The sequence below is a fragment of the Nomia melanderi genome, chromosome 5, assembly GCF_051020985.1.
Source record: "Nomia melanderi isolate GNS246 chromosome 5, iyNomMela1, whole genome shotgun sequence".
NCBI lineage: Eukaryota > Metazoa > Arthropoda > Insecta > Hymenoptera > Halictidae > Nomia > Nomia melanderi.
The window spans coordinates 2,498,050-2,520,168 of record NC_135003.1 but is presented as its reverse complement, the minus strand read 5'-3'; the positions used below and the strand labels follow the sequence as shown (position 1 = coordinate 2,520,168).

The following is a 22,119-nucleotide window of genomic DNA, read 5'->3' as shown; positions in this document are numbered from 1 at the left end:
CCAAGAATCTATGGATATCTGTGATTTTTGACAAATATCTCGAGATATCTAGAGTATTTGGAACATTCAAATTCTTGTAATTTGCGAGTCTCTTAAATTTCTTTAGCCATTTTGGATCTCCTGTAACTTTCCAAGACTTTGAAGATCTTCATTTTAAAGTAAACGATGCTACAGATTTGGGATCATCAGTATTGATATGTTCGAAACTTTATTACAATAGATTTCACAATGTTACTATCCTGTAGTGCAGATATCCATTGTTCTTGGGCTCATACCATGGCAGATGGCATGTGCGCCTGGTAATGTTATGTTTCACTAAGACTGCAGTCGTGTTGTATCAGCTTCTACAAGGTTGAGACAAGTTTCGTTGAATTTTACAAGATAAGAGTCATAAAACGTTGAGTTCTACGAGGCAGATCCAACATTCTATTGGATGGTTCATGTCCGGGGTCGTGTTATGTAATATTCTACAAGTTCATAGTCATTTTGTATCGTCTCCCTGAAGTTCGTGTCGTATTGTACGAGATTCTATGAACCAAGAATCGTGTAACGGAAGTTTCTAAATGTCCTTCTCAAATCCAAGACATCTTTATTTCGTCAGTGGAAAATTTGCAATTACAATTTATCCCATTCCACAAATTCTACTATATATTACATCGGCATCAGTAAGTTCTAGATTGCACGAGTCAAGCTTACATCAGCATTGTTTGATACAAGTTTAATATTATATTATATTTACAAACTGTTGTCTCTACTTTTTCTAGTTATGAATCTGAAATCCAATTGTATCAAGTTTAAACATCCTCTAATCATCTTATATTATGCTTCAAAGGATAACATCAAGATATACGAATTTAAAATTCGTTTAATCTGGTTCGGACATTCTTCTGTGACATAACATCACATCTTATTACGTGACATCAAGTTTTACGAGCCTAAGATTTAATCTAATTACGTTTAAACAGTCCCCAATTACATTACATCATATATCCAAGTATAACATCAAGCTTAATGAATCTAAAATCCAGTTCAATCTTGTTTAGACATTCTTCAGTTGCATTACATGAAACTTTCAGGTTCTATATCAAGTAACATTGAAGTCTACATGTTCAAAATTTCCATTTATCATCCCCCACAATTCTACCATTGTGTAACATTCTAATAGTCTGCCAACAACTACATACTATTACGCAGCTTCACATTGTATTCTCCAAGGTGGTACGACCAGCTACGTTGAACTTTATAATGTCAAGATCTTATCTCACATTACTCCGTCTTCTCCAACACAATATTCAACATTAACCCTCCACCAGCAATATGGACCATTAAAGGCTTGTCGAAAATCTCACGTATTCGTGACTGCACCACTATTCTTCATTTTTATTGCAAGATTGTATGAGAATTTGGCTGAACAGTCATTTATACATATATTGTCACTTTGACTGTCATTTCACCCATATTCGAGTAGCATAACTTTTTTTAGAAATTAAAAAATTATGTAAAAAGGTTAAGAAAGCGACTGCATGGCGTGAAACCGATGTTACATTCAAATCTTTCTATTTAAATAATAAACTGTGGCAGTAGCGATTTTTTATTTATTTTTTCAGTAACATATGGACGAAAATACATCGATAGGAATTTTTGTAGTAGTAAAAAAATCATGATCCTAAAGGTTAAATTCCAGGTTGAAAATGGTTATGATATCAATTCCGGTTCTAGAAACAGTTATAGAGAATTGAAATAGAGTCATAACTGTTGTTAATTATATTAATTCTAAACCATATCAGTTTCGGTTCTTCAGTTTTATTATTTTTCAGTCCTGAAAGAAATGAAAAATCGAAAATAACAGTTATAAAATCGATATAGAACCGATACAATATCGATACCGAAGAACTGGAACGAAACCGATATAGCCCATAACCGATATACCTAATAACAGTTATGCTCGGAATACTTCAAACAATTATGTTCGGAATCTTTTCAATCCTTGGTTAACACTAGAACTACCGAGCACACAAACTGACTTCTTTCAATTTTTCTACACAGACTCTAAGAACGCAACTATTAATATTTCAATTAATTTATGCCTCGGTTCGCGTATTACTAAACCAATTTCTATAATAACTTCTCAAAGAAGCATCTGTTATCTTTTTAATAACTGGGAAAGAAGAATTCAGGCACGGATCAAGTTGACCTATTTGATATTTCTAGTGTTCCTCCGGCATCCAGCGATCATGTCAGAGATTTTGTGATGTCTTGTACAACGTGCGGCAATAATTTACAGAATCAGTGCAGCTCTCCACGTTTAATCTCGGTTTCTCCGTAACCTCGCGATACAAGGAAGATCAAGGGTGAATCTTCTGTCCGGTCGGTCCCGTGAATGAAATCTGTTTCTGAGATCAGTGTGGGGCCTTTAATGGATCGAGTGCGTTAGGCCGGATTACCAGGCCTAACGCGGCAACAGCACTGATTCCATCAATTCCGACCAGGCTCTGTCCCTGTCATTATATCATTACACCTCTGCGGTCGCTACCACATGATATCTGTCTGCTGTTTCTCAAACACGCTCTGGTCTATGTACGTTCTGGCTCTATGTGTTCGCCGCGCCGCATGAACGTTCATCCTCTTTCTGCCGCATATGTTTCGTGCAGACGCTTATATACACTATCTCAGTCAGAAGTTTCAGACTGGATCCTATACCGTTACGGTTCATAGTACGCAGACTAAATAAAACGCGGCACGGCGATCACGATTTTCCAGTACGGATTCGATCACTAGGATAGAATTTTTCTTTGCGGGAACTTAGGAACAAGGTAGGTAATTGGCCTGAGGATATACAGTTAGGAAAATAGAGTTCTGGAACGAGATAATGTACGTTGGACGGGTTGGTACTCTGCTCTTTTTAAACAATTATTTTGTTTCAGTGTTAATATTGATGTAATACATATTTTAGAATGTTTGAAAGCTTTTCCTTCCTAGAAACACCAGAATTTTTAATGAATCATTTTGAGACATTTGGAAATAATTGTTTTGCATTTACAAGTTAAATAATTAAACAGTATATCATGAAATATGATATGAACAAAATTTTGTAAATGATTCTAATGTTTCAAATGTATAAAATTTCGAAAATTAAAATATAAATTATTTAACTTGTAATAAAAGGTAATTATTTCTGAATACCAGAAGGGAGTCAATTATAAATTTAATTTAGTTAAGAAACAATTTTGTGCTGACACTAAATGTACAGGTACAAAATATAAATTAATATATAAATTAATGTATAAGTACATATGAGCATTACAATTACAAAATTATACATTTTTAGAGAAATTTAAAGTACCTATATGTACAAGTTTTCGAATTTCCTTAAATAATTATAATATTATGATAATAATGTTGATATTATTTAGAATAGACTATTTAATTTTAACTCTCAACAAAATTCATCAGAATAACTAATACTTATTTCAATCTAACTCTCGTATAGAGGTATTTGAATTCCTAGTATCTCAAGAATCAGCAACGTTTACGAGCTTCATAAATTAAAAAATCTGGCGTACAGGAATTACGCGGAATCTTCATAATTAATGAATATCCATGAGGCAATCGGTTCTCGATTCACTGAACATCGGCTTCAAAACTTATGGTCGGCATTACACAGAAACTTTCGTTGTTCGACCTGTGTGCGTGCAGAAAACCGCTGCATCGACTTCCACTTATTCTAAATAATATCGGGACTCGGAATACGTCCGTGTCTCTCTATATTTACCGCAGATCTCACTGAAATTACTGTTGTAACGCGTTTTGTTATGTAATCGTTACGACAACGTATCGTAATACAATAAATTTTCTTTCCTTTTTCTGGTTTCCGAAGAATTTATTTACACTCGAAATTTAAATGTATGTATAGAGCTGACAGAGTCGTATAACATTTATAATACTAAATAAAAATTTATATTTTGGAAACTGTTATTATATTTTTTTTTTTTTAAATACTCTTTTAATGCGTGTATATTCATAAATTCCTATACATTTATAGCACGAACAAATTTGTAAAATACAAGGAAGCAAACGTTTCGATAAAAATTAATATCATTTTGATTTTATATTCATCGCAGAATTTCCTATTTAATGAAAGAATTTCATCCATTCTTCTGATTTTTGTAAAGTGACCTATGGAAAAAGGAATTTGTAGAAAAATCCGCAGGAATACGTATGAGGAATATGAAGACTAACAATAAATTAATTCTGATTTTTATGACGAACTTATAAGAGAATACGTTCCACCGAGGGATCGAGTACATTGTGCCTAGAGCATTCAGTTAAGAGATTCAACGCGACGAGTTCTATGGTTGGCAGGAAACGCGTGCCATTGCAACACGCTGGTAAGCGCATTAGATCTGAATTCTTTAATTGGCTTGATTCGGAACGGGGTGCTTGAAGTGAGAACGTTTCGACGTTAATCTGAGTTCGTGAGCACCAGTGTCGCAGCAGTTTTTCTCTAGCAAACTTGGACAGACATTGTCTGCACGCACATGTAGTGATACGCAACGTTAAACAACTTCTACGCAACTTTATTTCAAATTAAAGACAACAGTTCGAACCAGTAATAGAATTTTAATCGTTCTTTTAATCGGAAAATTTTATCATTGGGTTCTATATATATATATATAGATAGATAGATACAGAGAGAGAGAGAGAGAGAGAGAAAAGGTTTATATACAATTACAATGAAAAGTATGATTACGAACAATGGTATTGCAATATCTGTGGTTGCACGCCAGAGCACCCTAAATAAAATGTTTTCTGTTTCAACATATTGCGGTTTGAGGTTTTAACACTAGAACTACCGTGTCAGTCCAAACGACTGGTTTTAATTTCCTTGTTTTGTAATTACTGATATCGTAAAAGTTTTAAATATATGAAATAATTGTACAAATTAATAGCTTCACTTGGATGCTATTATATAATACTCGTAGAAACTTAAAAAAATCTAGTACTACAATTTTGATGAAAGTAATAAATAACTATCGCATAAAACACTTTATCATTCTAGTGTTAAAATACCTATATGTACGTAACTGTAGATTTCAATGTTCTTACATCCGTTACTTTGAGAAAGAAGTTATTGTTTTAATGCGTCTTTTGTCTTTTGAAAATATAAATTTTATCTGTGTACAGATATAAGATTACACTTTTTAAAAATATGACTCACGTTGTTTTCCTTTAATATGTAATTCCTTTCTTTTGTTCACTAACACTATACACTGTAGCATATATATTTAGTTCATGTTTTTCAGAGAAAAAATTTATAAATTTAATTTAATAAACCATGTATCGAGACGACGTTTAGTTATTTTTATTTATTAATTTAAGATTGATAGATTATCGATTAATTATACATGCATTTATATTGTTCCTTTTATATTACTTTATATACAACACGATTTGAAATTTCTTAACTTTCATTTTTCTAAAAATTAGACTGTTTTATGGTAAAAAAATTAAACGCATTCTAGGAACGCGAACACAGTAATAAGTAAGTATTAATGAGTGATTTTAACGTTAAAATAAAATATCGAAAGGAACTGTGTATTGACGACTGATGGAGCGTGAACTCGAGATTCTGGTAGTGATGTTACGCACATAACACGTGTGCTCTGGATGTAGGCGTTAACGATGGCTTCCGAAGTTCAATTTATCAGAGAAATATTTAAAATCTGATCCGATCGTCTGATATGTTCGTATTGGCGGATTATTTATGTGAGGAACATACATGGAACAGAATTTTATTTAAAAATACGAATAACAGCAGAACGTATCGTCATATAACAAAACATATCAGACTAGACCAAGTTCATACTGAACATCGAACCTCGCATTGAACAAAACAAATTGATACATCGAATTTTTAACACATATTAACATGTAAACGGTAAATTAGACAAATAAAATATATTAAACAGCAACACGACCAAATATATTAAAGTAAAAAAACAAGAAATAATAAACTAGAACACGAAGGTATATCAACATTAAAATAAATTTGTTTAAAAGTAAACAGAAATTTAACTCCTCCGTCAATGAGTTCCAGACATTCGTTATAAATGCATAAAATTTCACAGTCCGTTTACAGAATTGATCATAAATAAATTAAAGATATTATGCACTTATGGTTCACAAAACTTTTCTAAAACTAAGTACGCCGAGATTTAATTCATTTTTAACTCGTTCCGTAATTACTAAAATCATTTTTTATTATATGTTGTGTTTGTTTCTATTATGATCCGGGAGATACAAGAAGTTAAAAGTGATTATATTATCGACCGTGTCAAATATTAGATAACAAATATTTGATATTATATTTTTTGTTATATCATTCCGTCATATTAATATTACATTAATTTATTGTTATCAAAATATACTGTGTCTTTAAAAATTAAATAAAATATAATTTATTTAATTATTAATAACTATGAAATATTAATATGTTACATTATAAATTAGTAGGACTTTGGTAATTGGCAGTGCCTGCCACTGGCGTCTGCGAAGCGCGCGCATCATTTTTTTTCTTCTTATTCATTCTTTCCTCTACGCCACGTGTGCAAGAGCGTGTCTCGACAAATTTTATTTCTGTATAATAATAAAAATAAGTTGTCACGTATAAATCATCCCTCTTATAGAAAACCCCAAACCATTAGTCGGTGATTTTAACTTCAATATAAGTATACTAATATAATATTATTGATTTAATTATAATTCAACAGAATGTATCATTAAAATTACAGGAAAATTACTCACGTCGCCGGCTGTTCGCTATCGCTGTTAATGAAATCTTCCAGTTGTGAGAAGTCCAGGGCCTCGTTGTCTATCCCTCCGACGAAATCGCCCCGACCTGAAACAAATGGGAAACGTAAATGTGATTTAATTGTCTCCGCTTATCTTCCGATTAAAAGATCCGAACTGATAACGAGTCTAAGATACCGTCACAAGATGACGTAACTCTCGCCTAAACGCAGACATCGGTTTTGTATCCTGCAATACGCTGAAGCGGAAAGTAATCTTTTATTCTTTTTACGAAAAGATTCGTTTCTTCGGAGCTTTTATTAGTACGATCTAACAGAAATCTTATATCATTTATTTCGTGATTTGTTTAATACATCAAGATAAACACTTCAAAATAATACTAAATATTAAATGAAAGTTGTTGTCTTAAGCGAAGTTGGAGTGATCTGGTTTAAAACGAAAAAAATACATAAAGAATACAAATAGTTATTCCAATGCAAATAAGAGATTAACTTATTTGAAAATAAACGCGCATATAAATTAATTTTAAAATTTCATTTTTGCAAGTAATTATTTTCAAATTACATTCTCACCATTGAAAACAGCATTCTAATTTTTCTTACGGAATCAAATACTTTATAAATGAATCCCAAATAAAATACAGAATATTAAAAGTGATAACATGTTAAGTAAGATAAAATGACAAAGAAATAAAACATAAAATACAATTGTGTTTCAGTCATTATTATTATTTTAAATCAGTGTACTTATTTAAATGCAAAAGATAAAGTGAAAGTACAAAAGATCCCAAAGGTTGCCGCACATAGTAAAACTATTGCGGCATAATTCCCTTATGTGTGTCCGTTCAACAGACCTTTGCGAAGACCTCGACGTGAGATATCTATGTTCGCTTGTACCTCTGCATCGGTTGTTCTCACCTGCAACGTTCCGATACTCCCACACGGATATCACTCCCACGGAATACCTGAATTACCTGCATCCTCATTCTTGCAGCGGCTCATTCTCAGTGTAAAATTAAGTTTTCGTAATGCAACATTTATAATTCTCTATTCCTCTCACGTTATTTTCTACAACTTCGAAATGTTAACAAACCGTTCTCATGTTTCAATATAATTTTAGTACAAAATAATATATTAATATATCAATGTATAATTAACATTTATAACGAACCTTCTAAAACTATATATAAATTTAATATATTCTTTAAAACGGTATTACATGTTTAACATGCTAATAATTCTTAATTATTATAATCTAAACCATTAGTCATATAAAGCTATTCGAGAAAGAAAACGACTGCTGAAAAGCAATACAAAAACGCGCAATTTATTAAAGTTATAGTTATGAAACAGGTTAACATTAAAAATGATTTCAAGTTATTTCACTACATATCACATATTCAATATCATATTCATTTAGGAATACGATAATAAGCTTCCCAGATTAGAATAAAACGAAACAAAAATATAATAAATGTAAACGAATATTCCGTCATTAGAGTATCAATGGTTAGAAACTCGTAATTATCGAGAACAATACTTCACATTTCCCAGAAGATTCGAAATAATACAAAATCATAAACAATACCAAAAAACAGCTTACTTCCTACGCCAGGGGATAAGGAACACCTCGCACGAGAAATGCAATTCATCAGGAGCCTAACAACTATAGCCGCGCGGTGCCGGTGCACCGTAATGATTCGAGCGTAAGAGAAAGTGTGGATTCATTGAATGGACAGAAACGAATTTCACGGGCAGTTGGACTCCGTCCGACGATGCAGTTCAATGAACAAAATGTCAACGTACAACGGACGTGTTCCCAGGAAACGGCCAGAATTTCGCGGAACGGTGGATTCTTGGCAATCGCCGTGGTGAATGTTGCGACGCTTGTTTCCGATTTACGAGTTTCCAGTGCGGGCAAAATGATGGCCGATCACGGCGAGAGAAATCTTTCCACTTGCTCGTTAAGCCACGATACTCATCGAGGATATTTAACTCTGAATACTATACTGTTTTGCTATGAACTCGCGACCTGGCATCGGCGGCGATCTTATAACGAAGCAGTATACAGTAGAGCCTCGCTTATTCGAACACATCGGAGGGCAAGTCTGGTCGGATAACTGACAAGTTCGGTAAACAGAGGTTCACCTCCTACCTGTTCCTACCTCCTAACCATATTTGTTTTGGTAAAAAAGATCGATCCACACAAAACCTCGCTTAATTCTAATTGTGTGAACGCGTACGTATTCTGAGTACACATGTACAGAAATATTAGGTACCGGAAGAAATACGTGCGATTTTCTAGTTATCAATTAATTGGGTCAGATTTCAATCAGTATTTCATTAGTTTAATGAATAAAATTGGTATTAGCAGCAAGTTATGTGTATGCCATTAGTATCAAATAGAATGAAATTATTTTACAAAAACGTTCTCTGTGTTTAACTTCTTGCGCTGGAATTTCATTCAGAGATTTGGCAAAGTCTTGCGCGAAGAATTTTGTTTATTTAGCATTTATTGGTTCAGATAAACAAGGTTTGGATAAGCAATGTTCTACTGTAATATTATATCTTCAATGGCAATTATTACCATGCAGAATGTATTACTCAATTTTAGTAAACGAAATATTTCTGCTATTATTAGAAGAATGGTACACAATAAAATATTTATGAATTATAAAATTGTTTCTTAGGTTATGTGGTTTTAAATTTTTTTATAAATTTTGTTTATATAATATGTTCACGTATCATATTTATGTCTATATTATTTCTATTCTATATGTTATGTTTAACCAATTGCACTAGCAACGAATTGAGAAACTTGAAAGGATCACGCGCAAAGAATTTTGTCTTCGCATATTATATACAGATATGTACACAGATGTCGTTTACCAATAATTATGTACGAAGTGGTAGATTTCGTAACAATCTGGTATATGTAATTCAATAAGACTATCGACGTGTAAAATATGTCGTTGGTAATTTTCGGACAAAAACATTACGACGTGCGTAACACGTCTTTCAAGCGCAAATGGTTAAGTATATTTATGTTGGGCATTTCCAAAATCGTGGTTTAACTAGAAAGGAAATTATTCTATATAAAAAACTAAATAAAAAATGCAAAACAAAATTTCTTCATGCGATTCTTTAATTTTGAAATGATGGCATTTGAAAATGTATTGAGTACGCATCGCCATAGTACGAATCACCTAGTAGGTCTGCTCATCACTTATAGTTTTCACTTCTTGCAAATATCAACGCCTGCCCGACAAACTTCTGAGAATATAGGAAATAGAGAAAATAGAGGCTTTCTGGAAATAGAGATTTTAGAATAGAGAAAAAATTTCGAATAAGACATCCAGAAACACAGGGATTCCTCTTATAACAATCATTATTGTATACCTTTACTTAATTCATACTCCAAAACAAAGAATTCGATTAAATACAATTAAGAAAAAATAAAATGAAAATATAATGTTTCCTTCATTAACACATTGACTGCTAATACTATTTCTAGTTGTTGGTGGGAATTCCGATAATATTTACTTGCACCTTTTTTTCCTCAATGTAATAAATCAGTTAATGTCAATCAATAAAGTAAAAGCAGTTTAATTACTTATTGATTTTTAAAATATTGTATTCCGTTCAGAGTGCGTACAATGAGGCCTGTTAGATTTTATTAGATTTAATATGTGATAATATATAATTCTCCCTCGAGCACTCTCACTCAATATAACCACATAAAATTTTCCGTCCACCAATAACGATACACTTGCAAAGAATATATTCGGATGCAGCCGGAATCGTGACACGTTCGTTACAAGTGGACTGGGAATATTTGTATAAATTTGCATTTTTAAGGACAAACCGAGAGAATCTCGGAAATGCCCAGAATATTATTAGCCATGTGCTATTTTCAGCGGCAGAAGTTCATTTAGCTCTTTCCACTGGAAAGTTTTATCCCTGCGTACATTCATTATTTTCTAACTGAATAATATATTAAACTATTGATTCTGTTAAATAGAAATAATACACGAATCAATGTATCTGCGTGTAGATAGAACTATTTTATTTTAGTAATTCATCTAATATCTTTTAATGAAGATATTCTTCTTTTAGATATTTAGTAAACATCTAAAAAATTAAAGGAGAAAATTATTATATAGAATGTTGAAATATTATTAAGATATAATTTTTATTCAAAATATACCTTAACCCCTTAATTGTCAAATTTTCTCAGTAAACAGTATTACTTACGAACTTCAAAGTATTAACCTTGTTCCCATTTTCTTATGAACATAAAATCGTTGCCATTTAATTTCTAGTAACAACAGCTTTTTGTTTTATAGAAAAACTAAATTGAATTCAAAAAAATGAGTAAGGTTTAATATTACTTTTTATGAATTCGTCATGCTCGAATATGTCACAAGCTCGACAGCTAATACTTTGACAGCTATGTCACCTGAATTCGGGAGACACCATTTTTTATGTAAACTTAAATATTAATTTTCTTAGTAGCGTATCGAACGAACTGAATTAGTAAAAAAATAGCAAAGTAATCCTTATGAAAATTCTTGGCTTTTTAGTATCTGCTTTATTAACACGTTAAGTGTCCAGCTTGATTTGCTTGGCGTTTCGTTCAGGCCCAGACGCGGCCGTCACCGCTGACGGACGAACCGAAATATCGGCTTGAGGACCGGAGTTTTCTCAATGTTATAATAATAATTCCCGAATATTAGGTTCAAAAATGGCAAAGAATTTAACACAAAAAGTTAGCACCTTCTGCAATGAATATAAAAGCAAACCACACCTCTGTTTACCCTGTTTTAATAAACTACATTAACTTTCTTTAAATATTATATTCTTTTTTTTCAAGCCTTGACTGAACAAAAACCGATGTCGCCTAAGCAAAATATTTAGTCTCACATCAATGCGTAAGGACCGACACGCGCGGTCGTGTAATATGAACCTAACGTCCGCGGCCGGTCCCTACCTGAACGGAAAGTCTGACGCCGGTTCCTAGGAACCGGCGTGGCGTTTAACGTGTTAAGAAAACTATTTCGACTGCATAGAAATTTTGATGAGTGTTTAGTTGACAGGGGTTAATACAAAAGTGAAAATTCGTCTGCATACAGTGACTATTGTTCATCTACCACTTAATAGATAGTAGGACGACAGAGGTGCAAGAGGAATCTCATGCTATATGTTTTGTTAGTAGTTTTAATTGATTGCACATAACCATATTGACAAATACCAAATTAGTATCGAAAATGACATAAGAAAACATAAAAATTGACCAATTAGATCTGCATTCCTCCTAAGGCTGTTCTTCTAATCAACACAGAGTACCGTTGCCATCCTGGATAGATTAAACCCTTACCCTATGATATCGTGTCAGACTTTTGATCAAGATTTTAAACTGAATTTGATAAATCTAAATGTTATTTACCCTTTTCGAATATAACAATGCCAGTGGAGTAAACCTAAACACAGAAGAAGTAACAAATTTTTTTACTTTTTAATAAATCATTAACAATAAAATCGTTTTATCAAGTACAGTTGTGAAAGAAATCATAAAACAAGCCGTTAATCGAGACTTTAAAAAAACGTCTTTAGAAGTCGTGAACGCGTAAAGATCCACAACCTTTTGCTAGAAGACCACTTGATGTCTAGGCTGAGGAACACAGCTGGTTGATCACTTTTCATCTTTTCTCATCCAATTGTTGATTTGATTTTCTAATTATTAATATCCTTTATCACTATTTTCCTTTTTGTCGATACAGTTAAATGTAACCAATCAAAACTGTAAACTAGAAAGACACCTTCTGCCTCTGTTCTGTCCCGCTAGACATCAAGTGATCTTCCAACTGTAGTTACGGGAATCAGGCCAGCTGTTTTCCAAAGGCTCGCGTAAACATTCCCCATGTGCGTGGCCGGTGAACAGAATGCGATCACGTAGCCACGGCCGCACTTAAGCGTTTAAGGCTCCATGTCAAGTGTCATAACTCGTTACTTCCGGCCGGCTATTCAAGGCGGCCCACCAAGTGTAAGGGCGCCTTTAAGACTTCGCACGGGAAACATCGTACGAGGGATACTCCGTTCACCGATGAATGGAACATTCAACGATCAACCGGCGACCGCGTAATTTCGTAACTAAACATTGGCTCGCGGCTCCTTCGAGAGAATTCCGGGAACCTGCAATCGTTTGTTTCTACACTGACAACAAGCATGGTTAACACACTTGATCAAAGTTACCGGAGTTTATGAGTAAACGTTTGGTTTCATTTTGACTTCGCAATACGGTTTCTTCTGCAAAATGTGTTTCTGATCTGGTGACACAGTATAAGAGACGATGTGAGGAAATAAGTACAATGTGCAGTGATATTATTTTATATGAAGCCCTATTTTTAATAAATTGATGGTAAAGCTTGACGTGTTGCACGTGTATTCGTGTTTAAAGTAGACGGGATATGTAGATAAAACTCTCCAATTGTGTATAAGATTATAAAAATAAGATAATTTATTTTCTGTTGGAATATAATTTAGTGATAAGGACATTATATATTACGAAATAAAAATTTTGAAGTTAACGAAACAGCATTTGTAACGCTCTGAAATCGTCGACACATTTTAAAGGCTTTCCCTGTCCAGGTGAACCTAATACTAAAAATTTCATTCATAAGCATTTCTATTCAAGAAATCTTTATACAAGTGTGTAATCACAGCAATCGCATCCTACACATTCTTGTTTTCCTTCTTATCTCCACCTTGAATATGAAAACTTCAATTTGACTTTCTTAGATTCAACGCGCAAAGTGAGCACGTAATCTTGATAAGTAGATATAATAGGAACATGTGAGTCATTGTACACTTACGTTTGAGGAAACGATCAAACATTAAGCAGATCAAACGAATTTTAAAATTCCTGTACACGCGTTCTTCTCTAACAACTGAATCATCTGGTATGCAAATGAAATCGCGAGATTATGGTAGATGTCGTTATCGTTTGCAATGCCTATAAATAAGGGCAAACAAGGCCGTGTATTGAAACAAGTTTAAAAGAGAACCTGTTTCCAGGTAGCTGCTTAAACAACTTCTTCCATCCTCTTCCTGAAAAAACTTCATTGAAACTATACTGAAGCATAATTGAAATTACTTATCGTGAAGTGTGTGTAGCTACTGAAATTTATGAAATTCACATGCTACTGTCGAGAGACGAAGAAATTCAAAGAAACACTGAATTATTGAATTATTGAATTGTTGAGTTGTTGAGTTGTTGAGTCGTTGAATCGTTGAAATATTGAATTGTTAAATTGTTGAATTGTTGAATTGTTGAATTGTTGAATTGTTGAATTGTTGAATTGTTTTCAGAAAATATTGCACGATGTTTATTTCATCTATAATAAACCAATTTCAAAAGTTGTGCATAATTAACACTCTTTAACGCTCGTTTTGCGAATTGAAAAATAAAGTTTTCAAAAATTCATAGCTCATAAAAATCGACGTTTTACTCATTCAACTTTATAATACAATACTTTGACAGTTGATTTTCGTTGATTAAAAGTTTCGTTTCTGATTATAAGTTCGTTAAATTGGATAAAATGAGTGACGCCTTTTCTGCGCCTGGTCATTGTCCACTCGTGTATTCTCACGAATCGTCGTTTTATAGTAGGCAAATGTGTTCGAGCGTTTCTCTCGTTTTTTCTTGGTCAGGTCTTTAGGAAAATCCCGAGTGATCATCGAAGGTGAAAGAAGACATAGCCCACGACACGTGCGAAAAATTCTAATGTGCCATTGGTCGTCACTCGTCCAACGAAACCGTCCAAAAATGGACGTCTGTTCCACGTAACCTTCTGCATAATATACGTTTTAAAGAATAAATTTATGCATGATTTATAAACTTCGAAATACAATTTTTTAAAACACACCAATATTTAACGAGAACTTAATAATAACAGAAAATATGATCAAATCATAAGTTTGTAGCATAATTATAATTTCTTTTCTCAAAGTTATTGTAAAAAACATACAAAATAATAAACAAGGAAAAGAAAGTAGGTATGTTAATTAGATTGATTTAACTGATTTAATAAACGTTTCCTTTCTAAGAAATCAATAAATCTGGTTCTGAATATTACTAGTTGGTTTCTTGTTCATCAGTGTTTGAGAATTATGATGATTGCGATAATTAGATAATTACATACCATTCTCCCAGTTTCATCAGTACTAAAGGAAAAATAATGTATTTATTCGTGCAATTAGCGCGTGTTCTACACCTCGGAAATTGAATTACATGTTGCAGGATGATATTGATATTGCCATAATAATTCATTCTGCGTACAGTTTTGCATTTAATACTGCTGTAATAAGGAACTTATATGTCTGTAAGTATCATAATAGAGTACATGCGTTTAAGTGCATGCAATTACTTCAAGTTAACACTTTGCGGGCGAGGAACTGTAATTGCAGTTCCTTGGAACAGTGCAAACGTTGAAAGTGAGAGACTTGATTTCTATAAAAATGACAAATAAATTTACATATAATTAGTCAATGTTTTGTTTTGGAGTTTACTTTCCTTCAAATCGATAATATTCTTGAAGTATTACGTCGATTCACATGCGCAGTTACTGGATTTCTTAGATACATGTTGAATAACACGGAAAAAGCGACTGCCTGATAAGTGTTAAACGACATTTTCTTCGTTATGCGGTATAAGATTTCCCATGTATAATTAAGAGATGTTCCTTAGTCGTAGGAAGTAAAATTAAGTCAATATTTATAAAATTCGAGTATTGAGACTTAAAATACAAGAACATCTTCATGCAAATATCGAAAATGTATCTTTCGAATATTGTAATTTTTTATTTGTTCGTAATATTTTTCTCATTTTATATTAAAAGACAGCCATACTCATATGAATTGTTCTTCTATGGTTTTCGTAAACTTTAACCATTTTACAATCTTTCTGTTTTATACAATTGCAACAACGCTTATTCCACTAGCATAAGGAAAGAGATATTTATACTTCTAAAAAATACAGCAAATTCATTAAATGCTCAATAACAAATCTACAAATTTAAAAAATTGAATTCTTAATGATCTAATATTTAAAAAGATTCCAAGAATAAATGTTCTTTCTTACTATCGCAGTAAAAAGATTTTACAAAGCATCAGAATGCAGAAAAACATTTTCAATCAAATCTTAATAATATTATATTTAAAACAATTATGAAAGTCACTGTCTTTTCTGATTATCACTGTTGGAAGTTTTTCAACCCCACTGTACAACAGTTAGATCCATTCGGACTCTGAGCTCATTACTGTTATTTGCCTTATAATTTTTTCCCACTGTTGAATTGTTTAGTTAACATAACGTTCCTTGACAATTTAAAAAAAGCAATAAAATAACAAAATATAAATTCAAAAAGTTTATGTCAATCAGGCTTGATTATGAGTTCGCATGAACCCAGACGTGGTAGTTAGCACGGCGGTTGGAATCACTGGTACTGCCAGAGTTAACACGTTCGCAACCAACGTTTGTTCCAGTAGCAATCTTCATAGTAGCAATATTTTAATAAATGCAACGAATCGACTTCATAGAATTCAAATAAAATTCAAGAAAAGAATCCCATCAACTATCTCCACATTACACCATGCGTTACAATTTTAAATAAAGATAAACGTGAAAATAATTTAATTTCCTTTCACACAGGATGCAGAGTGTTGCGCGTCACAAATATGCAACGCTGATCGCGAACGTGTTGAAACATAGCAATTCATGGAAAAAGTTTCCAACGTAGTCGAGTCGCCATTTTGAAATGGTCAACTGAACAAACGTTGGGGGTGCACACGCGAAGACCAATATGATAAACGCGACAGAAATCAGAGGGGCGAATTACACCGGTGGTTGGGCGGTTGCCAACCAATCCCTCTTCGGAGTATCGACCAAACACCGCCCCTAGTTGCCGCAAGATGGACTTGAATCTGAATATTATTACTACCGCCAAGTAAACGTGGCCGGATAACTGGAATTTTTACTGCACAATTGCAGCCGCATAAATCGCTTATTTTAATGAGGCAGATTTTACCGTTGCCCTTGAGGAAATCAAGTTTTATCGCACGATAAGATTTTCCCAACATAAATTCTGTAAGAGCTGCTCAGTTATTCGAATAAGAAATGTCAATGAATGCTTCAATTTTGAGAAATAAATTTGATTGATATTAATATTATTGTATCAAGTGGTGTGTAATAGCTATTAAAATTTGCCGATTACATTATATAACATGTTACAATTTTTAAAGTTTCTTTAATTGTATATAACCAGTCGTGAAACTTTATTTCGCTTTCAATGACTCCTTATTATCACCGCACGAAGCAATTGGAAGATATTTGCCATCTTTGTGCACGTTGTGTAAGAATTATTTGCTACTGAGATCAATTTACATGATTAAGGAGCAACAAACTTATAAAAGTTTATAATTCTCCCCTAAGTTCCTTGTTTTTGTTCGTTTGCCCATAATAATCTACTATTACCCTTTCCTTTATATTTAGTTAGCATGATGCTGTAGAAAAATATTTACTAACCAAATTATACACTAGTTTGTGATGGGCCAACTTTCCCGAAAATTATTGGCTATCTATCCCGATAGCCCGGGAGTGATGATTTGCTTCTTTTTTCATAATAATACAATAATATCCCATTATAAGAATGTAATCATAACCTTAGGACATTATATTAACACACTATATTCTGAAAAAGTTATTGTCCTTTGATCAAATATTAGTTTATTATAATTTAAAGTACATAAAAAAAATTTTTTAAAGTATCCAGTAGTAATAAGAAAAATAGTTAAACAGGTATATGCACAAGATTCAATATACTATTAAGAATAATTGAAAATATAGACATTTTTCACCCGCAAGGTCATCTCACCTGGAATTGCCCTATAGAAATGTATTTGACAAAATATTATTAATATTCATTTTCTTGTCCTAAAATCTTTTAAGAAATAAATTTACTCAAATTATGAAAATTGTTATCGATGCAATATTCTTATTTAATTTTTAAAGCCAAGGAATCTCCAATTGGTGAAATACATCCTTCTTTCACCCTTGATACCTCAAAATAGTCTGTATAAATAAAAACTACAATAAATTAATGTCACAAGAACCGAATATGAAACGCGTTTCTCATAATAGTCAGCTGGGAAACGGATGAACGCTGATTTTTAGCCAGAAAAAAACGGGCGAGCACAGTACGCGAAAGTGAGAAACGAACAAACATCCACGTTTGTCCGTAACAATTTTATTGTCTCTGGCAAAATGGTCGCGTCGAGATGAAGCATGGAGTAACTTTCTAAGATAAAAAGGATTGTCTTTTTTCCACGGTGTGGCGTACCATCGACGACGAGTTTCACCGGGTTTCTGCCTTTTGCGTAATAATTACATTGTTATTAGGAACAAAGCAAAAGGAAGTCGTTAACGAGTCGACCGAGCCGGCCGTGATCAAACATTAAATCGGTCGACTAAACGGCGCGTTGTGAAATTATAAACGATTCTTCCTTTCCTGCCCTCTGCGCATCGTTCTTTGGATGTCTTGTTTAATTATTTACTAAGAAATCAATCATTGAGATTAGTTATCAGCAGACTACGCATGCTCATACATATTCACGAATTCCTTCGGTAGCTTTCGAAACCAGTAACTCAATAGAATTTTTATGATTTTTAAAGCATTTCCAGGGGGTAAAAATCAAATAGATAAATTAAATAATTTATATTACAGGCTACTGAGATTAATTTCCTGTATATTTTTAATTTTCGTGTACATTCACGTTTTCGTTCAATAAAAATGAAATTGATGAACTAGTCGAATTCATGGATCATTGAGATTAATTACCTGTAGATCACAAATTTTCATGAATATTAAAATTTCATAAGTCACCTTTTGAAAACAGAAATCGAACAAAAATTTGTTCTTTCATGAAGAATGAAAAATTGAAAATTTCTATAGTAATTTATGAAAAAAAACGACATAAAATTTTTTTAAAAGATCACAAATTGGACAAAATGTTGAATATTCCGGTAAGAACACGATGTTATCATCATCGGGCATCACTCCTCCGCCAAATCATGCAGATTAGGCTTCACTTCGTGAACACATTATAATTAGTGTTGATGGTGTTACGTTGTTACGTGTTTACGTAAGTTCGTGCACGAACAGTTTAAATCACGTTTGGTCCATCAAACGCGTGTAACCTTGACTTCACCGCGGCTTCCGATCCGATCTTTTTCGACAATCGATCTACCTCCAACGCGTTCGAACGCGTTATTTGACTCGGTCAAGGTTTACGCTGGAATATTCTACGCAATTTGTTAGGTTGCCGTAAAAGTAACTTCAAATTTACGTCGGTTCGCAGTAGTTAAAACTTAACATTCATCCATTACACTTTGCCAACCGTCATTCTATAAACTGACAATTAGTAATTGTTACTCCTTTTTGTGCGTCCTTGTTCTTTAAATTCCACAATTTTATTTAAAAAATTTGTTTTTTCCTCATTTTTATGCTATTTTATTTTATTTCTAGTTTCAATTTAAAATTTATTATTATTCCATTACACATACTTACGTATTTCTCATGTTACTTAATTTATTTTCATGCTTTCATTCTGTTCATATTTTATGTTTATTAATAGATTTCATGTAAATAGAAAAATAATGGTCAACGAAAGACCACTATTATTATTTCTAATTTATCATTAATCAATATATTTTTAATTATTTCACACATTAAGAATATTTTAGAAATAAAGCGTTTTACGAATTTGTTATCTCGATATTTTATAAATATAGTGTTTTACAAACTTTTCATCTGAATATCTTATGAATAAAGTTTTTTAATATGTCTTTTATAAATAAAAAATAGCAAAAGAACACGAGTCAAGTTCACGAGTTAAATTTCAGGATCGGAAGCAGTTACGCAACCGAAAATGCTATCATTTCCGTAATTCGCGGCATAATTGCCGCGTAATCACAAAAACAATTTCGCCTTTTCTTTATGCCCATTGTTTATCTTCGAATCTGCATGTTAGCGTTAAGTTGCACACGTCATCGTGCACTGGAGAATTTTGCCGAGAATCTTCACGATGTACGAGCAACAACACTTATTGCAAACGTAACTAACACGTGACAAAGTAGGTGGGTTCCGTCGACACCACGTGTGCCACGTAACAGTTTCCACGTGTTCGTCTCGTTCATAAACACGTTTCTGTCATTTTGTCTAAACTGTCAACTATTTTTGTGTTGGTCATCGTATAATTGCACAGAAATTTATACAATTTAACATATTATATAAATTGTTAACTATTTTTATATTGATTATCATATAACTCCGCAGCAATTTGTAACATTTGACATCGTGTATAAATTGTTAACTATTTTTATATTGATAATCGTATAATTGCACAGGTATTTGTACCATTTACCATTTTGTATAAATTGTTAATTATTTTTGTGCTGGTCATCGTATAATTGCACAGTTTGGGTCACATGACGTGAATATCTTGATTAGTCAACATTACTAAGGAATTCTAAAGTCTTCGGAAGTAAGTAATTCATATGTATTTACAATTTGTTTTGGATGTAAAAAGTCAATTAGTATAATTTCAATTCCCTTTAGTATATTACATAATTTCTGTGCCACAAACAATTATTCTAAAAAAATTGTAAGTTAAGATTTTCAATGCTCCATAGAGCTTTATAAGCGACGATTAAAAAATTGCAGTTCGTTGACGATGATGATTTAAAAAATATATACATATTCTTAATTTAATATTGAAATATTAAAATATTGAAATTTCATCGTTTCTTCTTAATAACTTTTCGACAGTTAAAATACATTTTTATAGCTAAGTAGATTTTCCTGTTTTTAATAACAGCGATTGGAAAAACAATTACGTAGAAACTTGTCACATCAATAAACATTTTGCTAAGTAATGAAAAATATTAAAACTTCGTTCATCTTGATTTCATTATCTTATTGTAGAATTCGATATAAAAATCCACAATCTAGAGATGATTTACAACCACATTAAAATTTACATAAAGCGATTGTATGCAAGCTACTTGTTTATTTCTGTGACACAAAGGAATTTCAGTAGATAAAGAATAAACTTCTAGTTAAATTGATCTGAACAATGCACAAAAATTAAATTTAACTAATAGAACATCCTTCATGTTGCACGGAGTTTCATTCTTCAGAAAGAATTTGAAAATTGTAACTCAAATATTCAGGATAACAGTTTGTGTACACTTTTTTGTAAAATAAAAGTTTCTACGACAAAAGTTATTACATTCATTTTGGGTTACAGGAACCTCTCTGATTCCACTTGCATTACGGTTTATGGACTACCCCAGATATACAGCCGACAGCATTTTAAATTCTGTCATTTTTCAAGGAAAATATTATAGGGACAAACTATATTTATCATTACTGCAATTACAAATCAATGAACGTTGATCATGATAATATATTAAAAAGGTATGTCATTGTGCTAGTAATACCTAACTTGTCTGTTCATTGCTTACTATTTTTGCATATCATGAATTTCAATATCAATATTAAAATCACAATTTAAATTTCCTCGAACACTGGCAATTGAAAGAATAAGCAAATAATAATATTCTACAGTTTTATACATTTCCTGCACGTATACCATCACCAGCGTTACAAACCGCATATTTTCACTCTTATACAAAGTGGAACAATACAATCGTATCGCATCATAAACTAAATGATTAAAGTATTAAATTACTCTAAATTTGTGTACACTTCTTTCAAATCTGTATTTTCTTTAATTAAAACATTGACAAAATTGAAAAAATATAATACTAAAAGTACATTTTCTTTATTTTAAGATATTTAAAATTAAATACTGAAAGCTCCACTGAGTTTACCTACGTTACAAAAATATATATGAATACATTGCATAAACGACTTCTATGAGAATTAACTATATGAATACATTATTTTTGTGTAACAAACATACTTGCATCATTTTCATAAATGTGAAATGTTAATGAATATTTGATTAATGAAATTATACGAGCATTTCGAAACACAATTCATAAATTATTTATAAACACAAATTTGCGCTAATAACATACATAAACTCTAAATTACTCGTTTTCTTCGTTTTTTCAGATACGATAAGATACGCTTACAGCGCTTTCATAACAAACGAACCATACACACGATCGTTAATAGTAATTTTGTTCCTTCGACTCGCAAGCGTGTCAATCACACGTAAGACATTA

General features: G+C 32.3%; 1 protein-coding gene across 9 annotated transcripts in view; it reads right to left on the bottom strand.

The window, feature by feature from the left end:
- Window positions 1-22,119, bottom strand: part of LOC116424739 (myelin regulatory factor) — a 112,890-nt gene that overhangs the window by 16,126 nt on the left and 74,645 nt on the right. For all 9 annotated transcript variants that reach the window (XM_031971523.2, XM_031971519.2, XM_031971522.2 and 6 more), the window contains exon 2: window positions 6,805-6,898. In XM_031971523.2, the coding sequence (XP_031827383.1) occupies window positions 6,805-6,898 (94 nt within the window). The remainder of the gene's footprint in view (window positions 1-6,804; window positions 6,899-22,119) is intronic.